This window comes from Polyodon spathula, chromosome 9 (assembly GCF_017654505.1).
Source record: "Polyodon spathula isolate WHYD16114869_AA chromosome 9, ASM1765450v1, whole genome shotgun sequence".
NCBI classification, from domain to species: domain Eukaryota; kingdom Metazoa; phylum Chordata; class Actinopteri; order Acipenseriformes; family Polyodontidae; genus Polyodon; species Polyodon spathula.
In genome coordinates this window covers 14865165-14888718 of record NC_054542.1, presented here as the reverse complement: position 1 = coordinate 14888718, position 23554 = coordinate 14865165, and the positions used below count along the sequence as shown (strand labels likewise).

The 23554-nt window shown below is 39.5% G+C and overlaps 1 protein-coding gene across 4 annotated transcripts in view; it reads left to right on the top strand.

Annotated features, from left to right (window-relative positions):
- The window catches only part of LOC121320422 (tripartite motif-containing protein 3-like), an 87325-nt gene extending 64007 nt beyond the window's left edge, over positions 1-23318 (top strand). For 3 of the 4 annotated variants that reach the window (XM_041258746.1, XM_041258744.1, XM_041258745.1), the window contains 8 exons: positions 97-823; positions 3020-3123; positions 3481-3648; positions 4205-4373; positions 19970-20029; positions 20338-20408; positions 20568-20708; positions 21251-23318. In XM_041258746.1, the coding sequence (XP_041114680.1) occupies positions 97-823; positions 3020-3123; positions 3481-3648; positions 4205-4373; positions 19970-20029; positions 20338-20408; positions 20568-20708; positions 21251-21403 (1593 nt within the window). In that variant the 3' untranslated portion in view covers positions 21404-23318. The remainder of the gene's footprint in view (positions 1-96; positions 824-3019; positions 3124-3480; positions 3649-4204; positions 4374-19969; positions 20030-20337; positions 20409-20567; positions 20709-21250) is intronic. The other variant, XM_041258747.1, reaches the window with a different exon arrangement.
- The last annotated feature ends 236 nt before the right edge of the window (positions 23319-23554 follow it).

Below are 23554 nucleotides of genomic sequence, written 5' to 3'. Positions count from 1 at the left end.
TCATTTTCATAATCTTTCTCTCCTTTCTTCCTCTTACATCTCTTCCTTTCTCTTGCGATCTATCCTCTTCCCTCTCATTTCATTCCTCTCCCCCAGGTTCTGCAGTCCCAGCTAGCATCTCTCCTCCAGGGTCAGGAGAACATCCAGAGCAGCTGCAGCTTCACAGAGCAAGCCCTGAGCCATGGAAGTGCCACTGAGGTTCTGCTGGTGCGCAAGCAGATGAGCGAGCGGGTGGGCTCCCTGGCACGACAGGACTTCCCTGAAAGACCGCATGAAAATGACCACCTTGACTGTGTGGTGGAGACAGAGGGGCTTCGGCGCTCCATTCAGAACCTGGGCGTGCTCATCACCACCAGCGCAGTGGGCCACACCAGTGTGGCAACAGGAGAGGGGCTCCGGCATACCCTGGTGGGGCACCAGACCTCCGTGACAATCACCACCAAGGACAAGGATGGGGAGCTGGTGAAGACGGGCAATGCCATCCTGCGTGCTGAGATTACAGCACCTGACGGCAGCTACACAGAGGCAGAGGTGGTGGACAACAAGAATGGCACCTACGAAGTAATCTACACGCTGAAGTCTGATGGCGAATTCTCCCTCTCGCTGCTCCTCTATAACCAGCCTGTGCGTGGCAGCCCCTTCCGTCTGCGTTCTGTCAAGGCATCCGACGTGCCACAATCCCCAGATGATGTGAAACGTCGTGTGAAATCACCCAGCGGGGGTGGACATGTCCGTCAGAAAGCTGTCCGGAGACCTTCCAGCATGTACAGTACAGGCAAGAAGAAAGAGAACCCCATCGAGGATGATATGATTTACAGAGTGGGTGAGTGAGAGGAAAAGAGAGGGAAAGTGTCAGGGACAAATATAGGGGCCTAGTTAATTGATGTAGATGCTGATGGATCTAATTTTCATTAACATTTTCAACTGTTAAATCAGCCATCCAACAGTGTATATTAGTCTCTTTTTAGTTTATTTCTGTTTGGTGAAATATGAAATAGCTCTAGAAGGTTCCATCTATTGCATATACTGCATAGTATTCTGGTTATAACTTCATAGAACCCGAATAACTAAGGTAACATTAGGTAGTCCAAGATTAATGTGAATCAGGGTCTTTGAAACCAGTGTTTGGTTGCTAATATAGTGGTTGCATTGCTTGCTGTAGAGACTGCTCTTTAAACTTCACAGAACTTTACACAAGGGCACTATATAAGCAGATAGAACCAAAGATAAAGAATGGACAAGTGTTAAAATAGGGTGAAAGCTATGGCAAGCAAAATGATCATTTAGAGATATCTCAAATTAATGTAGATATCTCTAATTCATTTCCAGATATCTCAAAATATTTGAAAATATAATATATTTAAATGTAGCTTTAAATTAGATTTCTAAAATGTATTTTCAGATATCTTTAAATCATTTAGAGATATCTCTAAACCATTTAAGATATCTTTAAATAACTTCCTGTTCATTTCAAGGTATCTCTAAATCATTTAGATATCTCTGAATAACTTCCTGTTCATTTCGAGATATCTCAAAATGAACAGGAAGTTAATTTGAGATATTTCTAAATGACAATTTGATGTAACATGCTAGCAAAACATTATTTAAAGATATCTGTAAATACATTTGAGATATCTTAATTTCATTTTTAGATATCTGAAAATGAAATTAAGATATCGTCAAAGGGGTTTATTTATAGATCCCATATTCATTTAAAGATAACTGCAAATGATTTACAGATATCTTTAAACATGTCAAGATATGTTAAAATGCAATTTGAGATATCTCTAAATGATAATTTGGCTTGCCATAGAAAGCTGCGATTCAATTGGAAGAATCTCCAGGGTTTTGAATTCAGTTACCACTGCAACAATATGCAATATGCAGCATATGTTCTCTGCAGAGTCAGCACTTTTGAGACCTTTTTAAACATCGGTAATTTATACAGTCTTGGATATAGAAGTGTGTGCTACACATTGTAGGTGCTTCAGTTCTTTAAATCCATATATAAAATAACACGATTTATCCAACTTGATAGTACATTTATTTTACAAATATGACAGCCATTACACTTGAATATTAAATGATTTCATAACATCTAGCCTGCTGAAAACCATGGTTTCAGTGGGCAAATGGAACTAAAACATTGGCTAATGTCGTCAGTGTAACCACTGCAGTTTAAGCATAAAGGCTTTGTTTTTACGAGTAGGATAAGCAGAAAACAGCGTGGTTCTTCGTCCCTCTGTGGTTGTGCGTTCTCTTGTTCATTGATTATTTTTCACTAGCTACTCTGAACCCTCATGTATCCTCTGTAGCAGGGGCTCCCAAACTGTGAGCCATGAGATCATTTCAGGGGGGCTATAGAACATGCAAAAATGTTCCATCCCAAATGATCCCGACAAAGCAGTGTTCCCCAGACTGGAGAATCAACTAATTTACACAAATACCGCTAGGTACTTCGGGTCATTTTGAACGTAACATTGATGTCAGCTTGTGCCTTCACTAACAGTATGTACCATTATACAACAAAAGGGGGTCATTGCAAGGAGAACAAAACATGAATTATATTAAAGCTTTTTATAATTATGAAATCATTTTTAAAATAATAAATAAATAAATATATTCAGGATTTCTGCAAATGTGTGTTTTTTTTCTGCAGTTCTTCAATATATTTGCTTCCCCCTATTAACTAAAATTAACCATACCCCTCCGGCTTTCCTTTACAGACAGGTTTATGTTGCTTTTGCAGTCAGACCATGCGCAACTGATTATGCAATGGTTTCTCAAATGAGAAATGACACTGAACATACCAAAAACATTAGTACATCTGCTAGTATAGCCAAACAACCTCTCTCACGGAAGGCATCAAAATCAAAATTCTTGATTGGGGTCCTCAGTCAGGATGCCTAATGTTAAGGGGGACCTTGATCAAGAAAGTTTGGAAACCCCTGTTCTATAGAACTTATGATGTGTTGTTTTATTTGGTTATGATGTGCTGCTGAACTTGTGCTACTCACAGGCACACGAGGCAGGGAAAAGGGAGAGTTCACTAACCTGCAGGGGATTTCTGCCTCAGGGAACGGGAGGATTGTGGTTGCCGATAGCAACAACCAGTGTATCCAGGTAACTGAATTTTACTTGGGCCGCTGAGTTCATGTATACTGAACACATTACCAAAATAACTGCTATTGTTTAATCACAACAGTAACAACTTCAGTGGCATTGTTTGTTGAAAATATTGAATAATACCAAACACACACTGCAGTGCAAAACAATTAGGGGACACATTCACAAAGCTTAAATCAGTTATTATGTTTATTTTTAAAACCTTTGAAGTAAAGCTTGTGAATCTGTCCCATAGTTTGCTGAAACATCTCAATATTCATATCAATATAGTTAAGAGAATATAGTTAAGAAAAGCACATCAGAAAAACCCTAACAAATGACAGTTAACATCCATATGTATGTCCCCTACCCCAGGTGTTCTCAAATGATGGTCAGTTCAAGCTTCGGTTTGGGGTTCGAGGGCGCTCCCCCGGCCAGCTCCAGCGCCCCACTGGTGTCACTGTTGATATGAACGGTGACATCATTGTGGCTGACTATGACAACAGATGGATCAGCATCTTCTCTTCCGATGGCAAGTTTAAGGTGAGGAGTGTGTTTGTCTGTGTGAATTTGTCTGTTGTGGTTAAGATTGGTTCTGTGTCACTGTGTGTTTCTGTTTCTTGACCAGATATCTTAAGCTTTCTGCCAGTGCAAAAAGATACAAGTAATAATGTTACAAAGCTACTGTAGAAATGTCTGAATTTGGTGTTCTCATCTAGCCCCAGTAAATTGTCCATATCACAAAACTACCACAGCACAACTGAAATACTGCTTTAGAGAGGCCCTAAATTGCTAGTGGGCGTTCAGGTTATTTACATGACATGCACTAGTGGTGTATAATACATGAAAATACATTTTGCTGTGTAACGTGTTTTGTTCAACACTGCACATTTTTGACCTATACAATGAATAGATGTGCATTGCAGACACATTTTATTGAACTATTTTGTCAGCTACAATTACTTTAATAGTTATGGATGGTGAATAAATAATAACAATAAATAATAATAATAATAATACTAATAATAATAATAATAATACATTGTTGTAATAAACTGCTTGTTGGTCATCACCCTTCATGTTTTTTTCTTTTATGCAGAACAAAATTGGAGCTGGACGTCTAATGGGGCCAAAGGGTGTGGCTGTGGATAGGAATGGCCACATCATCGCCGTGGACAACAAGGCCTGCTGTGTCTTCATCTTCCAGTCCAATGGCAAACTGGTCACCAAGTTTGGGGCACGGGGCACATCGGATAGACAGTTTGCAGGTACTGTACACAGGATGGTAATACAAGCCTCAACACTTCCTTACTATCACAGAGCGACCAACAATAAAGGGTTAGGAAGTTTACCTAGTTTAGATCCTCAATGGGGTATAAAACACTGAAGTGCACAGCCTAATCCTGGAAGCCTGTAACAGGAGATTGAATCAGATCTTAATATTTAAGAAAATACAGTGCTAACTTTACAAAAGAAAACCTTTCTGATACCTAGCCAACGGCAATTGTATTTATAGGGACATACATTTTTACAAAGCTCATTTAATTACATCTGATAAACCACTGAAACAAAATGAGCCAGATTGACATCACTTTGGTCTGAATGCAACATGTTTTTCTAAAAGGAAAATAAAACTGGTAATTTAAATGTGATCAAACTAATTTGAAAGAGTGAACCTGGATAATACAGTCATGGTTCACATCCAAGTTTCAGAGGTAGAGTGCTGGTCCTGAGTATATTTTAATTTTTATGCTTTGTCTCCATAATTCTGAGATACTATTCTATTCAAAAGTAGTGTAAGATAGCAAAAATACATCACATCAAATTTAATAAAACAAATGTAGAAACCACATCTTTCAGCATTCACTTGGAGGTTTGCCAGTGTATTTTTTACCTGGGAAACTTCACAAATGCTAAAATGTAATGTGGTTATAGGCACACATGTACAGTATACTTATTGGAGGTTTTTTTTTTTTACTCCAAAGCTCTATACCACACTTTTTTTCAGCCTGAAAAAACACATTAAAAAAAGTCTTAGGCCATTTTGTTTATAATTGTCTTTGGTGTTTTTTTTTCCCTTTCAGAAAATAAGGGCTAAAACAGGAGTCAAATAATTTGAGAATATAGTTCATGGTGTATATTTTTCCAGATGTTTTAAATCACACTTTTAAAAATGATCTTCGGTGAAAATGCAGCTGCATTACAATGGAAATGCCATAGTTCTTTAATAAGAGGCAATGGTAGCACAAAGATGGTGGTATCAGTATAGTATTTTGATAAACCAGTGGTTTAATGGTATAATTTCAATCTGCAATATTTATTCCAATTCTATGTTTTACCATAAAACACTGCTACGAGTATTCCAATGAATATAAGAGTGCACAAGAGAAGCGCCTGCAATATAACTGGGGCAGGTTTTTAGGACTGGCCAAGTGCTCATTGGAGCACTTCTCAATTGTGCTTGGAGATTTGTGTAGATACTACACTGAATACTGTAGCTACTTCACTACAGTGGTATTGTGTATTGTCTACAAAATGAAAATCTGCACTTATAGTTAGGTGTTCCGACACATACTGCATAAAACACATGCCTACCCTAACCTGAACTGTGCTCCCTGTGAGATGTTGGATAGTTCACATTTTTAGCATCACCATACCAGTTTGGATCACGGTTATTTGTAAGAAGGGAAAACGATCTTGTCCACTGTAAACATGTCTGCCTATGCCAATTCCATTCATTTAAATGGGTGCATCGTAGAGACTGTCTCGTGCATATCATCATCACCCTGTCATATCTGCACCGTTCCTTGCAGACTTGGTTGGGTCTCACTGAATTTTGTAATGCCAGGTACTAATCTTATATGGCAAACATAGGCTTGGCATGGCATTTCCTGGTAATACCCTGAATAAGATCAGTGGTCCAGTGGATAAGGTTTTGCGTCATTGAATAATTTACTCTCCAATTTAGACTTTGTCAACCTGATTTTCAGATGGGGCAAAGTGAAAAACAGGTCAAAAAACACCTTTGCAACACCAGCTAGATGGCCAGTGTATTTTTTAAAAGACCTGTAAGTCAGTTGCGCAATAGCAATTCAGGGTGTGTGCTTTATGAAAATGCACTCGCATTACAGCTTGTTAAGCAGTTGAAGTCGGTTATTAGTTCGATTTTGCAAATAATGCCTTATTTTCAAAAAGTGCAAAATGCTGATGTGCCCATTTAGTACACCAAAATACACTAGCTAATTAAGACACAACCCCTCTCGTTTTCTTATTTAAACTGCTACCACTGACAGGTCTACTGAGCTGTAATCTACACTGGAGGATATCAAAGCACTTCCAATTGTTTGACTGCAACACGAGAGGGAAGGGAGGAGAAAATGACCCTACATTAAACCCAGACCAGTTCTTCCCCATCAGATATTTCTAGAGCTAACTCCAATACAGTTCTATGTAGAAACAGATTGGATACAGGCACTATAACAGAGCTGTGTGACCTGCTAAGTTTGATTTTGAATCACAAACAGCCCTTCATTTTCATGCATCCAGACAACAGCTGGGGAAAGATACTGACTGATGTCACAGATGCAGTTTTCCATAGGGAAAGGGTATATATTATTTCCAGTTGGGGATGTGGAACAAAATAGAACCAAACACAAATGTTATCAGCTGTCTGGCTGCACACATGTTGCAATATCCCCAGATTCAAGGAATAAAATTGTTTTCCAAACAGAAAAGATCATTATTCTTTAACTTTGCAAATTTTATGTGATGTTCAATGTATTTTCACTGATGTAGTTGTCAAGTACCTTGGCTCATGCCATGACTCATTTATTGTGGAGAACAGTGCCTTGTTCAGAAAATTCGAACATGAGCTTCTAATTGGAGGCTAATTTTAGCATATTAATTTTTAACATCTGTATTATGATGTGAACAGGATGGGGTGACGTCAGACCAGAAACACGGATTCAAAACAAGGAATGGCTGGGCAAAGCCGAGATGCTACGGCACTCAGTGTTTATTAAGTAATAAACCAAATGATTTAAACAAACAAAAGACACAAAACAAAAGGGCAGGTTGGCCAAACAAACAAACAAACAAACAGTAAAACACTAACAAGTATCAGCATGTCTAGCAATTGTTATTTCGGTGTTTTAGACTCGCGTCTCGCTCTGATACTCTCCTCTCTGTGCGGCCCAAGCTGCAGGCTCTTATAGTGGTGACCGAGGGATTAACTGGCTAATAATGATCTTCTTATCCCTCTGTCACATTCTGCATGAGTTAAATAAGAATGCGTGACTATCAGCTAGTTAACAATAAGTAGCTGATCAGTCAATAATAAACAAAGGGGCGGGACACTCTGCCACATGTGATTTTTCACAAACATCCAGAAATATTCACATATTGCATGTAAAGAATATGAATATGAATATTTAATCAGAGAATACACTGTTAATTTATTTCAGTACAAGGGTTTTTCTTTCTATAGGCATGCTCTGTTGTTGTTATTATTATTATTATTATTATTATTATTATTTAGCAGACTTTTATCCAAAGCGACTTACAGAGACTAGGGGCTGAACTGTGCATCACAACTGCTGGTCTGTGCTTTAGGTCCCAGAATCACTTTCAGGCTTCTTTATTTGACCTTTTTATGGAAAAGGTTGTGTTTATTATTCCGCTTAGTGTTTTCAAAGAGATACATGTATACAAACCTGTTATTCATGACCTGACGTACCTTATAATACTTTCTGAACGTTTTGTTAAAAAATCATTTTCATCTGAGTAATTTTGTGGTTTGTTTTACACATTTTTAGCTGACTTTGCCTTTTTTAGATTTAGTAGTAGACTTAATATTGATATTCATATAAAATGTTATATTTAGTATAGACTTATTTTGGTTCAGGACACTGTAGAGAATGTTATACAGTGCTATCATGTAACTATCAAGTAATGTTGCTGTTTTACCACTCCAATAAGTAAACGTTTATATTATTGTGTGCATAGCAATGTCTGTACATAAACAGTAAATATAGACAGGGAATATCCTATTACCAAAGCAGCAAGAACAGCAGAATAAATTTACAACGTTTAGAAATGTTGTAAAACACACACACACACAGTGCCTTGCAAAAGTATTCAGACCCCTGACCAATTCTCTCATATTACTGAATTACAAATGGAAATTTCGTTCTGTTCGATATTTTATTTTAAAACACTTAAACTCAAAATCAATTATTGTAAGGTGACATTGGTTTTATGTTGGGAAATATTTTTAAGAAAAATAAAAATCGAAAATATCTTGCTTGCATAAGTATTCAACCCCCACACATTAATATTTGGTAGAGCCACCTTTCGCTGCAATAACAGCTTTAAGTCTTTTGGGTTAACCAGCTTTGCACACAGTGTCGGAGTGATTTTGGCCCATTCTTCTTGGCAGATTTGCTCCAGGTTGTTCAGGTTGGTTGGACGACGCTTGTGGACCGCAATTTTCAAATACTGCCACAGATTCTCAATGGGATTGAGATCAGGACTTTGACTGGGCCACTGTAGGACATTCACCTTTTTGTTCTTGAGCCACTCCAGTGTTGCTTTGGCCTTGTGCTTGGGATCATTGTCCTGCTGAAAGGTGAATTTCCTCCCAAGCTTCAGTTTTTTAGCCGACTGAAGCAGATTCTCTTGCAGTATTTTCCTGTATTTTGCTCCATACATTCTTCCTTCAATTGTAACAAGATGCCGAGTCCCTGCTGATGAGAAGCATCCGCACAGCATGATGCTGCCACCACCATACTTCACTGTAGGGATGGTGTGTCTTGAGGCATGGGCAGTGTTAGGTTTGCGCCACACATAGCGCTTTGAGTTTTGGCCAAAAAGCTCTATCTTGGTCTCATCTGACCACAAAACCTTTTCCCACATCGCAGCTGGGTCACTCTCATGCTTTCTGACAAACTCCAGACGTGCTTTCAGATGGTACTTTTTGAGTAACGGCTTCTTTCTTGCCACCCTCCCATACAGGCCAGTGTTATGCAGAGCTCTTGATATGGTTGACTGGTGCACCATTACTCCACTCCCAGCCACTGAACTCTGTAGTTCCTTCAAAGTGAGCGTTGGCCTCTCTGTGGCTTCTTTCACAAGTCTCCTTCTTGTTTGAGCGCTGAGTTTTGAGGGACAGCCTTTTCTTGGCAGTGCCTGGGTGGTGTGATGCAGCTTCCACTTCCTGATTATTGATCCAACTGTGCTCACTGGGATATCCAAACACTTGGATATTATTTTGTACCCTTTCCCTAATCTATGTATTTGTATTACTTTATCTCTAACTTCTGTAGAATGCTCTTTGGTCTTCATTTTCCTTCAGATTCACAGCCTTACCAATGATCCTTCAACAGTGGGGTTTTTATCCAGAAAATGTGACAGCATCTTTAATGGTTCACAGGTGGAGGCCAATGGTAAGGTAATTGTGTCCTCGTTTGGGCAATTTCTTTCATCGGTGCAAACTGGGAGCTTCCACAGCACAGGGGTTGAATACTTATGCAAGCAAGATATTTCAGTTTTTTATTTTTTTTAAATATTTCCCAACATAAAACCAATGTCACCTTACAATAATTGATTCTGAGTTTCAGTGTTTTAAAATAAAATATCAAACAGAACGAAATTTCAATGTACCATTTGTAATTCGGTAATATGAGAGAATTGGTCAGGGGTCTGAATACTTTTGCAAGGCACTGTATATATATATATATATATATATATATATATATATATATATATATATATATATATATATATATATATATAATATATAAAAAAATATAGGGCTTTTGCTCAATACAACGAAAAATTGTTTTTACACACAAAGTAAAGTTGATAAACTGGTAAATTGATCTGTTTAATATTTAATACGTGTAACAATTATTACAGTGGCTGTCACCGCAAAGGCGTACCTTATGAATTTTTTTGGTTAAACTTAGGATTTTTTTTTTTATCGGAATTTGGTCTTTTTAAAAATTGTTAATAATAATAAGTAATAATAATAATAATAAATCAATAATAATTATTTTTATTTTTTTTTTTTTAGTAAATATAACACATTATCTTTCTGTCGTATTTCCCTAATAAATCAGAGAGACCTCTGTACAAGAAAACTGTTTCGTGAGTGTTTGTTTGTTTATCTGTGTAGTCGTCTTGTTTGTTACACCACATTAGACAGCTAACACGATTCCTGTGCTGTCGCCGAAGGCCAGCACTAAAGCAAGAATAGGACCACTACTGTCACAGGCAGGCTACCAGGCCATGAGCGACTTCAACGCTGCCAGTTACGAGCTGGTCAAGCTAGCCATTTTCCACCACCTCATTATTACGGCATAGACCCACTGGGTACAGTTCAGGGAGTACCGTAGATCCCTGGAGACACGCACTAGGGTGGTTGCGGAGTGGTTATGTGACCACATGATACACTGGCTGACCCCCCCCAGAAGAAAACCAGTCTACAAATGGGGGAAGCAGTGGTTGTGGAGCAATTCTGGTATGTAGTCGGTGCTGATACCCAAGCCTGGATACAGTGCCACAACCAAGACACCCTGGAAGAAGTCGTGAAACAGGCCAGTATTTGAGGATACTGTGGATACTGTTGGTTCCCGCCCTTTGGACCAGCTGAACCGTACCTCTCTCTCCTCCACTACCACCACCACCATCAGACAAGGGACCCAGACCTCCGAGACTGCCGACACCAATGAGTCCCCTTGCTTCTTCTTCATGGAGGCCAAGGTTGGCCCCCATGGGGTAGAGGTGCTGGCCCTGCCCTGTTGCCATACCAGCAATGGGACAGATACCTAACCATTTCCCCCTCTGTCCCCCCAACTTGTTTTAGGTGCAACCAACCGGGACATATGGCCAGGTCATGCCCCCATGGCATACCCTACACTAGAAGTATATTTATTGGTACCTGGTAGTAAGGATGGCGGAAATGTTGCCACACCCAGTTATTCTGGGCCAAGACTAGCCAAGATTCAAAGAATGTATGCAAATAATGGCAGTCTCAGCCGCACACGTAAACGTAGCAGAAAAAAGAAAAGGGAATGAATTGGTGATGTGTTTCCTTTACAAGCTGAAATGTTTTCTCCTAGTTTCCATCCTAGAAAAACAAATAGAGAAAAGGACCACAAAATGGGATGGAGCATCACTGAGACAAGGCTGGGGTCTGGTGAGAGAATGCTCGGGTGGTAACAAACGGCAGTCAAAAGGAGTCAGAACGCAGTTTGACAGAGAGGGCGAGGTTACTGGGCCATCCAGGGCAGATGCGACTTTAGCCCCTGTCAATATACCGGGCATGTGGTACTCAAGCACGGACATAGTGTGGGGCCAACATAAAGACCCATCACTATTGCACGCTTGGGGGTAGTTCCAGTCTATTGAAGGTAAGGATGTTGATGGCGCTGGGGCGCTTGTATATCCACACTTCAGTATCAAGGGGCAATTACTATATAGGGTAAACCTAGCCGCGGACACAGGACAGACTTTAACACATTTATTGGTTCCCCCATCTTGTTGGACTGAGGATGATTTCGGCCCCTGTTCAGTGACTCCTAGCACAAAAAACATTTTGATGGGGGAACAATTGGTTCCACATCAGCAACGGGAACTGCATAAGCTTATTGAGGAGTTCAGCGATGTTTTTTCTGACATGCCTGGCAGGACTAACTTGGTTGAATATGACACTGTCTCTCCCTCATGTGTCACAGTACGAGAGAGATATTACCGGATCCCGGAAAGTTCACTAAGTGGCATTCGAAAAGAGGTGTGGGACGTGCTCGAACTTGGGGTGATTGAGCCTTCCAGGAGTGAGTGGTGCAGTCTGATTGTCATAGTGGCCAAGAAGGATGGCACCAATTGCTTCTGTGTGGACTTCCGGAAGGTAAAAGCTATTGCCAAGTTAGATGCGTACCCTAAGCCTCAGGTCGACGAACTTCTAGATAGACTGGGAAAGGCAAGGTTTATCTCGACTCTGGACCTGACAAAGGTATACTGACAGATCCCATTCACTTTAAAACCATGCCGTTTGGGCTACATAGTGCACCCACTGCCTTTTAGAGAATGATGGACCAGGTTTTATGCCCACATCATGAATATGCAGCAGCGTATATTGATAATGTGGTGATTTACAGCTCCACCTGATGAGAGCATTTGGCTAGGTTTACAGCTGTCCTTCAGTCTCTAAGGGCAGCCCGGCTAATAGCTAACTTGAGAAAATGTGCATTTGCCAAGATAGAGACTTAATATTTGGGATTTTTAATGGGAAATGGAAGGGTGAGACCCATGGTCACCAAAATCCAGGCTTTGGTTGATGCGGCGATCCCCAAAACTAAGACTCAGGTGAGGTCACTACTGGGCTTAGCCGGTTATTACCGCCACTTTATCCCCGAGTATGCTACAGTGGTTAACCCTTTAGTTGACCTCACCAAAAAGAGTGCTCCAAATTCAATTAAATGGTCAGTGTCAGGGGCATTTGATACTATTAAGCGTAAACTTTGTCAGGCCCTGTGATGGAGTGCCCGGCGCCTCCTATAATTTGTTATTATCATTTTGTACTGTTTTCATTATGATTCATTATTTGCGATTGCATTATTGTTTGTTTTAGATCAGCAGGGAGGGGGTTAAATTCCTCCCTGCCAAATCCATGTGAGAATGTGGCTGGAGCCTTAATTGGCTAATTGTTAATTATTGATTAATTGGACTCCAGCCACGGACTATTAAAAGCCAGGAGGAATCCATTACTGGGGTGGAGTGGTTTGATTTGACTCTTGAGTCTTCCTTCTGCGGCTATCCTGTCACAGGCCCTCACCCTTATCACACCTGATTTCACCAAGAGATTCATCCTCCACACCGATGCGTTGGACGTGGGCTTGGGTGCTGTGTTGTCCCAAAAATGAATGGAGTAGAATATCCAATACTCTAGCTGAGTAAAAAGATGCTATCTCTGGAGCGCAACTACTCCATAGTCGAAAATGAATGTTTGGCCATTAAATGGGCTACTCACTCTTTACGATATTACCTGCTGGGACACTCATTTGATCTTGTCACAGCCCACGCTCCACTCAAGTGGTTAAACACAATGAAGGACAGCATTGCCCGGATAACTCGATGGTATCTGGTGTTGCAACCCTTCATGTACTGCATGGTACACAGTGCAGGAAAGACCATAAATGCAGATTATTTTTCCCAAGGGGGTGGGGGGGAATAATGGGATTGAGCCGAGTGTTCCTTCGGCTCCACTCTGAGCGGTGGGATATGTGACAGAAAAACAATGACTCTTGGTTGTAATCTTCCTCCTGACCTGTGAGGGTGCTAAGTAGCGAGAACTGAGTTTTATGGACGGGCTGGTCTGACAGTTCTTTCCCAGTATCGGGAAGTCGGCCAGCCTGGAAGAAGGTGAGACTCCTTTGCAAGAACGTATTGACCCGGGAGGGAAACGACGTGGCAGCCGCAGATTGGAGAGGCAGTTGCACTCGTTTACCAAGTGGTCCTTTGTGACAGCATAAAAGGGGACAGAGAATCGTAATCCGTTCCTTCGCTTTGGTCTATGTGTTGTTAAACTGAGAAGGATACCAAGAGAATCCTGTATGAGAAAGCCGTTTCATGAGTGTTACATTAGACGGCTAACACAATTCAACACAGGGTTTCTTTGTGGCAGTTCTCACACATCAAGTCATTAAATCTCTTCATTGTCATTCTTGATCGTAAATTATTTTTTATGTGGCAAAGAGATGAAAAGAACCTTTCTGCTGTTGCTGTGGTCACCAGTATTGTGGAATACAAGCAGAGCAGTTTGTGAACTTCTGGGAGTAATCTTTTAGTCATTGGCACTACATTCATTGCATCAGATAAATTGGGTGTTTGTCACCTTTTTAATTTTGTTTCCTCTTGCTTCTTTTAAAATGTCAGGCATCATAAGCAGTGAAAGTGGTCAAAATCAATGTCATTAGTATTGTTGATAACGTTAAGGTTTCTCCATTAGCAGCAGTAAGCAAAAGGTGTTCGATATCGCTCGCCACTACAGTGTTCTTCTGGTCAAACTGCCAACATTTCTTCAACTAAGGCTTCAATAAAAATACTTGTGGCATTTTAAACCTGACTTCGGACTGTTTCTTGCCTGCAATAGCCACTTGCTCACAATACTTTACAAGCAGAGAAAACAACATAGGAGAGACGCAATCCTTAAAAAAGTATTGCATTTTTCAAGCATTGCCAAAATGCCACCAGCTCTTCTCCCATATTCATCGTGAGAATCTTTATTGATCTTAGTCATTGCAGCACACAATACAATATAGTTGTCAAGGATTGCTGTCACAGCACCTGTGAGGAGAGTCCATTGTGTAGGACAGATAGTTTGTAAGTTTTGAGTTTCTGGAGACATGTCTTTCTTGAATGTTTCAAACAAGTGGCTTCGCTTTGGTGATAACTTGATAAGGTGAGTCACCGCTAACACTAGGTCCAAAGCATCTTGAACAACTTTACACTTTTTACACAGGTTTATACAATGTGCCAGGCAGTGAATGTAAATGGCTGCAGGGTTTTGTTGCTTGAATTGTTCCTCAACACCACGGATGTGACCAGACATATTTGCTGCACCATCATGTGCTTGTCCCCTGCACAGTTGGAGTGACATGTTGCAGAGCATCAGAATGTCATTAAGCACACTGTAGACAGTAGTCAATCTGAGGCAGGTCTATTAAACCAATGAAATCCTCATTCATTATGTACTCTTCGTCTACCTAACGAAATAATGCGACCAGCTGTTCTTGTTGGCTATGTCACGGGTCTCGTCAGCAAGTATTGAATAATCATGCATCATTTTTAGGAGTCTCCATAAGATGTCAAGTGATATGAGTTGTATTAGTTGTTAATGTCGTGGAACATGTAATTTAGCCAACGACAGAGATCTGGACAGTTTTCAGCAAGTAGTTGCAAAAGCTGAAACAGATTTTCACATGATGGCATCATGCCCTTCTACTGCGACTCCTTGATACTTGAGGTAACAAAGGGAGGTCAGTTGTTTCAATAACATTTCACAGCAATACTTATGTTGGGACTTGTACCCTCTTTGTTGTTTACAATATAGCGGGGTCGACTGGTTGGCAAGGCCTCCTGGTAAGATCTAGACAACATTCGGAGGAACACACTACAGCAGGAAGTGTGGAAGTCCTCGAGATGGTTCTGATTCAGTTTCTTCAGTTGCACATTGGTGTGTAGTTGCTGCTTCTTTGTGATGTGCAGGAGCTGTATCGAGATCTGTTTTGGGTAGCTTGGCTGTTGTTGAAGTTAAAAAAAAAAAAAAAAAAAAAAACAGTAATTGGTTTATTTCCACACTTCATATTTGTAGCCTTGCAAAATTCTCTTCTTGAATTACATACGGTGAGTGATTGGCGCGAAAATGACGTAACACAGTTGTGTCACACAAAAATCTTTCCGTGGCCCCAATAATCTTGCTGCTTATTTTTTTCCAGGGGAGTAATGTAGCCAGATCAAAAATATAATAATTAATTTTGTGATAGACACACAACATTTTGAGGAAAATATCTGCTAATGAGGTAGAAATATATTAAATTAATTTACACTGAACAAAAATATAAACGCAACATATAAAGTGTTGGTCCCATGTTTCATGAGCTGAAATAAAAGATCCCAGAAATTTTCCATACGCACAAAAAGCTTATTTCTCTCAAATTCTGTGCATTTCTCCTTTGCCAAGATAATTCATCCACCTGACAGGTGTGGCATATTAAGAAGCTGATTAAACAGCGTGATCATTACACAGGTGCACCTTGTGCTGGGGACAATAAAAGGCCTCTAAAATGTACAGTTTTGTCACACAGCACAATGCCACAGATGTTTGAGGGAGCGTGCAATTGGCATGCTGACTGCAGGAATGTCCACCAGAGCTGTTGCCAGAGAATTGAATGTTCATTTCTCTACCATAAGCCGCCTCCAACGTCATTTTAGAGAATTTGGCAGTATGTCCAACCGGCCTCACAACCGCAGACAACATGTAACCATGCCAGCCCAGGATCTCCACATCCGGCTTCTTCACCAGCTGGATCGTCTGAGACCAGGCACTCGGACAACTGATGAAACTGTCAGTTTGCACAACCGAAGAATTTCTGCACAAACTGTCAGAAACCATCTCAGGGAAGCTCATCTGCGTGCTCGTCATCCTCACCAGGGTCTTGACCTGACAGCAGCTCAGTGTCTTAACCAACTTCAGTGGGCAAATGCACACCTTCAATGGCCACTGGCACGCTGCAGAAGTATGCTCTTCACAGATGGATCCCGGTTTCAACTGTACCGGGCAGATGGCAGACAGCGTGTATGGCGTCGTGTGGGCGAGCAATTTTCTGATGTCAACGTTGTGAACAGAGTATGCCATGGTGGCGGTGGGGTTATGGTATGGACAGGCATAAGCTACGGACAACGAACACAATTGCATCTTATCGATGGCAATTTGAATGCACAGAGATACCGTGACAAGATCCTGAGGCCCATTGTCGTGCCATTCATCCACCACCATCACCTCATGTTTCAACATGATAATGCACAGCCCCATGTCGCAAGAATCTGTACAGAATTCCTGGAAGCTGAAAATGTCCCAGTTATTCCATGGCCTGCATACTCAGCAGACGTGTCACCCATTGCGCATGTTTAAGATGCTCTGGATCAACGTGTACGATAGCGTGTTCCAGTTCCTGACAATATCCAGCAACTTCGCACAGCCATTGAAGAGGAGTGGGACAACATTCCACAGGCCACAATCAACAGCCAGATCAACTCTATGCGAAGGAGATGTGTTGCGCTGCATGAGGCAAATGGTGGTCACACCAGATACTGACGGTTTTCTGATCCACGCCCCTACCTTTTTTTAAAATCTGTGACCAACAGATGATATCTGTATTCCCAGTCATGTGAAATCCATAGATTAGGGCCTAATGAATTTATTTCAATTGACTGATTTCCTTATATGAACTGTAACTCAGTAAAATCTTTGAAATTGTTGCATGTTGCGTTTATATTTTTGTTCAGTGTATTTTCCCATGATGACAAGATTGATTTTATCTTGTATCTTGTGTGTATCTTGTTTGGTGTTGTGGGGGATAGGGTTTCTGAAGGAGGCTGAACGAAGATATCATGACCAGGGACCTTAGTTTACCTGCTTAAAAGTGGTTGGACCAGGCCCGGCTAGCCCCACCGGCTCCGCTGCCACTGCTGCTGTAAACTGTCTCTGATATGTGTTTCCAACCTGTACAGCAAAGTATGCTGGCCCAGTAATTCAATAAAATCAAATGTGTTTTTTATCGTGTTTACCTGATCACAGGCCCAGTGTATACACGCTCATGGTCCTTAGAGGGTTAACATAAGGCCTGCATGCACATACTCTATATTTTGTAAGAAATCAGTTGACAAATAGATACATTGTTAGGTTAGGTTGAGGGGGGGTCTAAGACACAGCAGAGAAACCCAGAATCCAAATGTATCACCAGTCAGAAAAAAGCACTGCAAGTGAATGATTTCAACAATACATTTTTTAAAATGTTTGTATTTATTTTTAATTGAAAACCCAGATTTATTGGTCACGTGTATCTGGCAATTCCCAGGCAGGCTACAAGCTGTCCCGTCTCTAGCATGCAGTATATTCACAATTGAGACACCAGGAACCAAATAAGTACAAGAAGCTTGATAACATGCACACTCAAGCTGTGCAGCAAAATTGCTATGCATATTCATCAAACATTAAATTTAAATGTCATTCCTATATTTTCAATGCGTAAAACACCCTTTACGCAGATTACCTGGAGCACTGATTAAGATAGTGGTTTAACACTTTAATTAAACTGATATTATGATCTCTGTCTGCACCTTATAAAAATTTAAATTAAAATGTACTATGGCTGAAGAGGATTAAAGCATACAAAAAGTAAATACATGGTAGGGGACATTCAAGCAAGATTTATCCACAGAGCAGTCAAATCCATGGTAAATAAATGTTATATATGTGATCAAAGCATGGTAAACTACAAAAATACAGTGCACATTTACCAAGGTTAGCTTTTACAAAGTGCCTCCAGACAGTATTCCAACTGACCTTGGTGAGTCCTCTACACATGGGCGCCCATCTCTTCTATAAAGTGGGGGGGGGATGAAATGTGGGGTAATTTAGGAAAGTAAGGTACAACGCCATGACAAATTCTTATAAACACAGAAGGAGAGTATTGAAACGTTAGAGAAGAAACGTTCTTAATGTACCTAATGTTAATCCCTGTAATTCTGACCCTTACAACCCCCCCCCCCCCCCCCCTCTCACACACACACACACACACTTGTTTGTTGCATAAATGTCAACTATATATTAGTTTAATTTATCATGCCTTTGCACAGAAAAAGACTCCTCGCGGTATAACCAGGGATAACGTGTGAAACCAGTCGGCTTGAAAACACTTTTATTGCTAAAAATCGGTATAATACTTGTAAATGGCTCAGGCTGTTTTGAATTTTGCAGCAAAACGATGCTTAAATTCCCTTTGCTACCAACTAATTCATTACTTGCATCTATAGCAGCATCTACAGCAGCAGACCGTGTTAAAATAAATACATCTACTCCGTCTCCTGCTTTATACAGTGCTTTATTAAACAATTTATCACCACTATCTATGCATAGGTTTCATATGTGTTGGAAACAAGTTGTGTATTGGGTCGAAATTACACTAGTCTCGGGAATTACCTTCGCAAAACGATGAACTACATTTTTCTATCTCAATTTTGTTTTCACTTTTTGTTTTTTCACCCATCCCCTTAATTAAACATATTCATGTCAAAGCGTTTTCAGCAAATAACAGAAGCATCATTAAGTTTCCTAAAATCATTTGTGTGTAAGATTAGCCCTTATATTTTAGAAATGAAATGAAAATAAATAAATTCTACCTCACTAACTTCTGTCAGTTTTTCACTGCTACCATCGTGTTGTTGCACTCTATTTTTATGTTTGTTTGTTTTGCAGGTAGCTTCATAAAACAAACCCCAATTTACATTTCTAAAAATCAAAAACATTATTGTATTCATCAACTTCATCAATGGCATGTGTGCAACAATGAGGTGTGTCAGGCTCGGACTGGTTCATTGTGTAAAAATAAGGAGGGGTGGAGAATCTGGTGCATTCCAGTCCCAACAAACCAAGTTAAACATTCTGAATTATAAAACCATTTAAAAATATTCTTAAGGGGTCGTAAAAGTCTGTATGTGTGTGTGTCTGTGCTTGTGTGTGGTGTGGGGGAGACAAATACGTGTACTGTCCCCTCCACCCCCCCACTTCCGATGATCGGCGCCTATGCCTCTACTTAGTCCGGTTGGTCAGCTGGATATAGAACAGAGGTGATCATTCTTTGCATGTGCCTCCATCATTTAACCAATGTGGTCTGGTTGAAAATCACTGGCATAAACACTTGATTTTGATTATGCTGAAAGGTATCGGGATTCACACAGCACCCCTAACCTCTCTAATATTGTGCAAACACACCTAAACATATGTATCGCACAAATATTTAATATAGTGTGTTTAATTTAATCTTAACTCTGCTGAGAAATATTGTTTGTAATATGACAATGTGAAATGACATATTACTTCTTTTACATAAAGTAGGACCTCCAGCCTAGACATACTGTAGAAAACACATTGCTGGAAGAGAAAACACATTGCTGGAAGAGAAAACACATTGCTGGAAGCAACCCTAATTAGGAAACAACTTCAGTACAGATATGGCCTTTTAAAATAAATATTCCGAGTCATTGTTTTCTACTTTATTAACATTTTTTTTATTCCTTTTAGAAAAATGTGGTGCAAACGTTGCACTGGAGCAAAAGCTTAGTAAATCTGGCCCAATGTTCAGTAAGTATTGTGTCCTTGCATTCTGAAGTGTGAACTCACTACCACTCTTTCTGCTCTTAGGGGAAAATACCATATTACAATATATATTTTTTACGCGCAATAATAAAATAACTGGTACAATATTAGTGCTGTACTAGTTTTTTGACTATTACATTTTTTGACTGACTGTTAGTTACTGGTTGTGGTCAGCCCTGTGTTTACCTAATAGTCTTCACTAAAGGAGTGAGTATACATGTATTGGTTTAACATAACAGTTGAATATTTTTCACTGATCTCTTAGCCCCATTCTTTCTTATGTCTCTCTCAAGGCCCTCACTTTGTTGCTGTAAATAACAAAAATGAAATTGTTGTGACAGACTTCCACAATCATTCTGTCAAGGTAAGTAGAAACCCTCTTATTGTTTTTTTAATAAAGGGAATATTTCTATATGTCTCTTTCTCATCTACTTTTCTCATCACCTCCTTTTCATCTTTAACCCAGCGTTTCCAGTTTTCAACTGTAGTGTACTATAGCTCTGTCTTGTCCTTTTTCTGTTAGGTGTATGGTGCAGATGGAGAGTTCCTGTTTAAATTTGGTTCTCATGGAGAGGGAAATGGGCAATTTAATGCTCCGACTGGAGTAGCAGTTGACGCAAATGGGAACATCATTGTAGCAGACTGGGGCAACAGCCGAATACAGGTGAGACCTACTCAGGAGTCTAGTTAACACAGTAGCATGACGGGTATGCTTATTTTCTCAGTCAGTCATATTTTGAAATCAGCCATCATTTTAGCAACTGTAGTGACTGACAACACTGTGGATTTTGAAACTGTGTCATTTCTATACATTACAATTATTAATTCAGTATTACTTATTACTTATGTTATTGAAATAGCTTTTTACTCCACATACAGCTGACCTGTCATACTCAAAAATGTTATTTATCTGGGAGTTTAAAAAAATGTAAAAGTGTTTTCAAACGGCGAAAGTAACAAGTTGATTTTGACATTTTTAAAACAGTTGATCAGTTTTCACCAAGTTGATCAATTGAAGACTTTTGATTGAGAATTTCACCTAAAAGTTGCTTGAACATTTCCAGAAAATGTAGCCTTGTATTTCATGGGTCTTTGTTCACCCAAACCAACAGCTCTGTCTACAGTATTGCAGAGTCAAGAAGGTGCTTCATTAACCGGTCGGCACAGGGGTTCCTTTCATTCTCAGTGCCACTCCCTGTTTTTCAGGTGTTCGACAGCGCTGGCTCATTCTTGTCCTACATTAACACCACAGCAGACCCCCTGTATGGACCTCAGGGCCTGGCCCTCACCGCTGATGGACATGTGGTGGTGGCAGACTCCGGGAATCACTGCTTCAAAGTCTATCGATACCTGCAGTAGCACAGGAGACCAGTTGGTATGTTTAGAAACAAAACCAACAAACAAATATTTACTGAAGATGGAAGAAATGGACAGGGTGCAATTTGTTTTCTCATCTACAATCAAGATTTGCAAAACTTGAGTTCACATCAGACATGAACATAAATGACTACTATTAGTGGGTTTTCTACTACAACTGTAAATTTTAACAAAATAAGGCAAATGACACAATTTTCTTGTTTTTAAAACACACAAACATCTAAGATGACAGTTATGTCCTATATCAGGAGACTTAGAAGATAAAGTAAAGCTTGATTGTATATTCAAAGTTTTTACTGTTTGAGTGGATAAAAACAGCAAAAAACTGAAGTGTTGCCCAGCTGCATGATGATGATTCTTAGTGTATCAGATCATCATTTAGACAAGAGAGAATCTGTTCATTTGTGAGAGGGGGAGAGAAGCTGGCAAATTGGTCATGGACATGACCAAAAATAAAACTAAACAGGGAGCATCTATTTATTTAATTTCATTAATTTCATAAAAAAAAATAATAATAATAATAATATGAGAATGACAACAAGCCAGCCACTGCTATACTGATTGTGTTTATTCACATTTGTTGTTGATTTGTGTATGTTTATAATTATTTAACTGTTGACTGTGTATTTAAAAATATGTACAATGCAGAAGAGCAACTATTTTGGATACAGAAACTTTATTGCAGTAGTACTGAGCTAGTATCGATTATTTCGCTGTACTAGTGTATGAATCAGAACAAAGTTCACCCGTCAATAAGCATCCTGGTTATGTTGGTTTATTCATCATGCGTTTTACCTGATATGTTCAACTCAGTGTCAGTGACAATCATTAATTGTGAGGGGGTAATGTTTTTAAAAAATGTTTAAATATGTGTGTAGTCAAACTGAGGTGCCTCCTACAGCTGACAAAAAGACACAGACAATAAGATAGCTAATAACTAACAGGTTGCTTACGGAGGTGCTAGAATTGGGACTTGTTTTGAATCACTGCCTGTGCTACTGCAAATTTACTGCATCCATAAACTACAATGGGAGTTACATAAATCTTACTCCATTTTTAGTTCATCCTGCTCCCCAAGAGGGAGATTCTAGGACTGTAGCTGTATGTTGCTCAATATCACCAAGTGCACCTCAGATACCTTGCTACAGTGCCACCTGTCCGATATGAAAAGGGTTGCTATGGCTACAGTCTCCCCTAATGCATAGTGTTGATGAACAAGTAGCCTGTCCTCATAATGAAGACATTGGTAGATAAGAACAGACAGTCCCCAAACAGAAACTTTATGTAACTTTTTCTCCCTTAATAAATAATACAATCTAGATAGACCTCAAACTTGTCATAAGAGAAAACCACCATTAGTAGGATCTTTGAAATAGTTGTCTGCAGTATTTATATACATTTTAACAGCACAATATTTAACCTTTTTATATCAATTTAGTTTTCATAATTTATTTTCTTTTGAAAATGATTTTATCTTTTAAAAATATGTTTTCTAATTTAAAGTATTTGTTTTGCCAGGGTTGTGGAATGTAATCAAAAAATTAAGTAATTGTACTGCAGGGACATCACAAGCCCCCTAAGAGCTAGCATTAATATGCTCTGTATCGAAATGTACTGCAAAGATTTGGTACAGAATGTATTTCAAACTTTGTATAGTGTGCCCTGTGTACATCAGAAAAAACATTGTAGAAAATAAGAGCTTCACCACCATAGCCCTTTACTGCACTGTGTGGCTTATACAAAATGTGATGCTCTCTTATTAGACCTTTGTTTTTGGATTTTCATTGGGGTTATATCAATATACACAGTGCCTACTGAAGGTCTACACCCCTTTGAACTTTTTTCACATTTTATTGTGTCAGTGCCTCAGAGTTTCATGCATTTAGATGAGGATGTTTTATTCCCCACTTATCTACACACCATACTCCACATTGTTAAGGGGAATAAAGTTTTTATGGTGAAAAAAATAATAATAATAATAATAATAATAATAATAATAATATAATATAATAATAATATATATACACACACACACACACACACACACACACAAAACTTTTTGATTGGATTTAGGTCAGGGCTCTGACTGGGCCACTCAAGGACATTTACCTTTTTGTTCGTTAGCCACTGCAG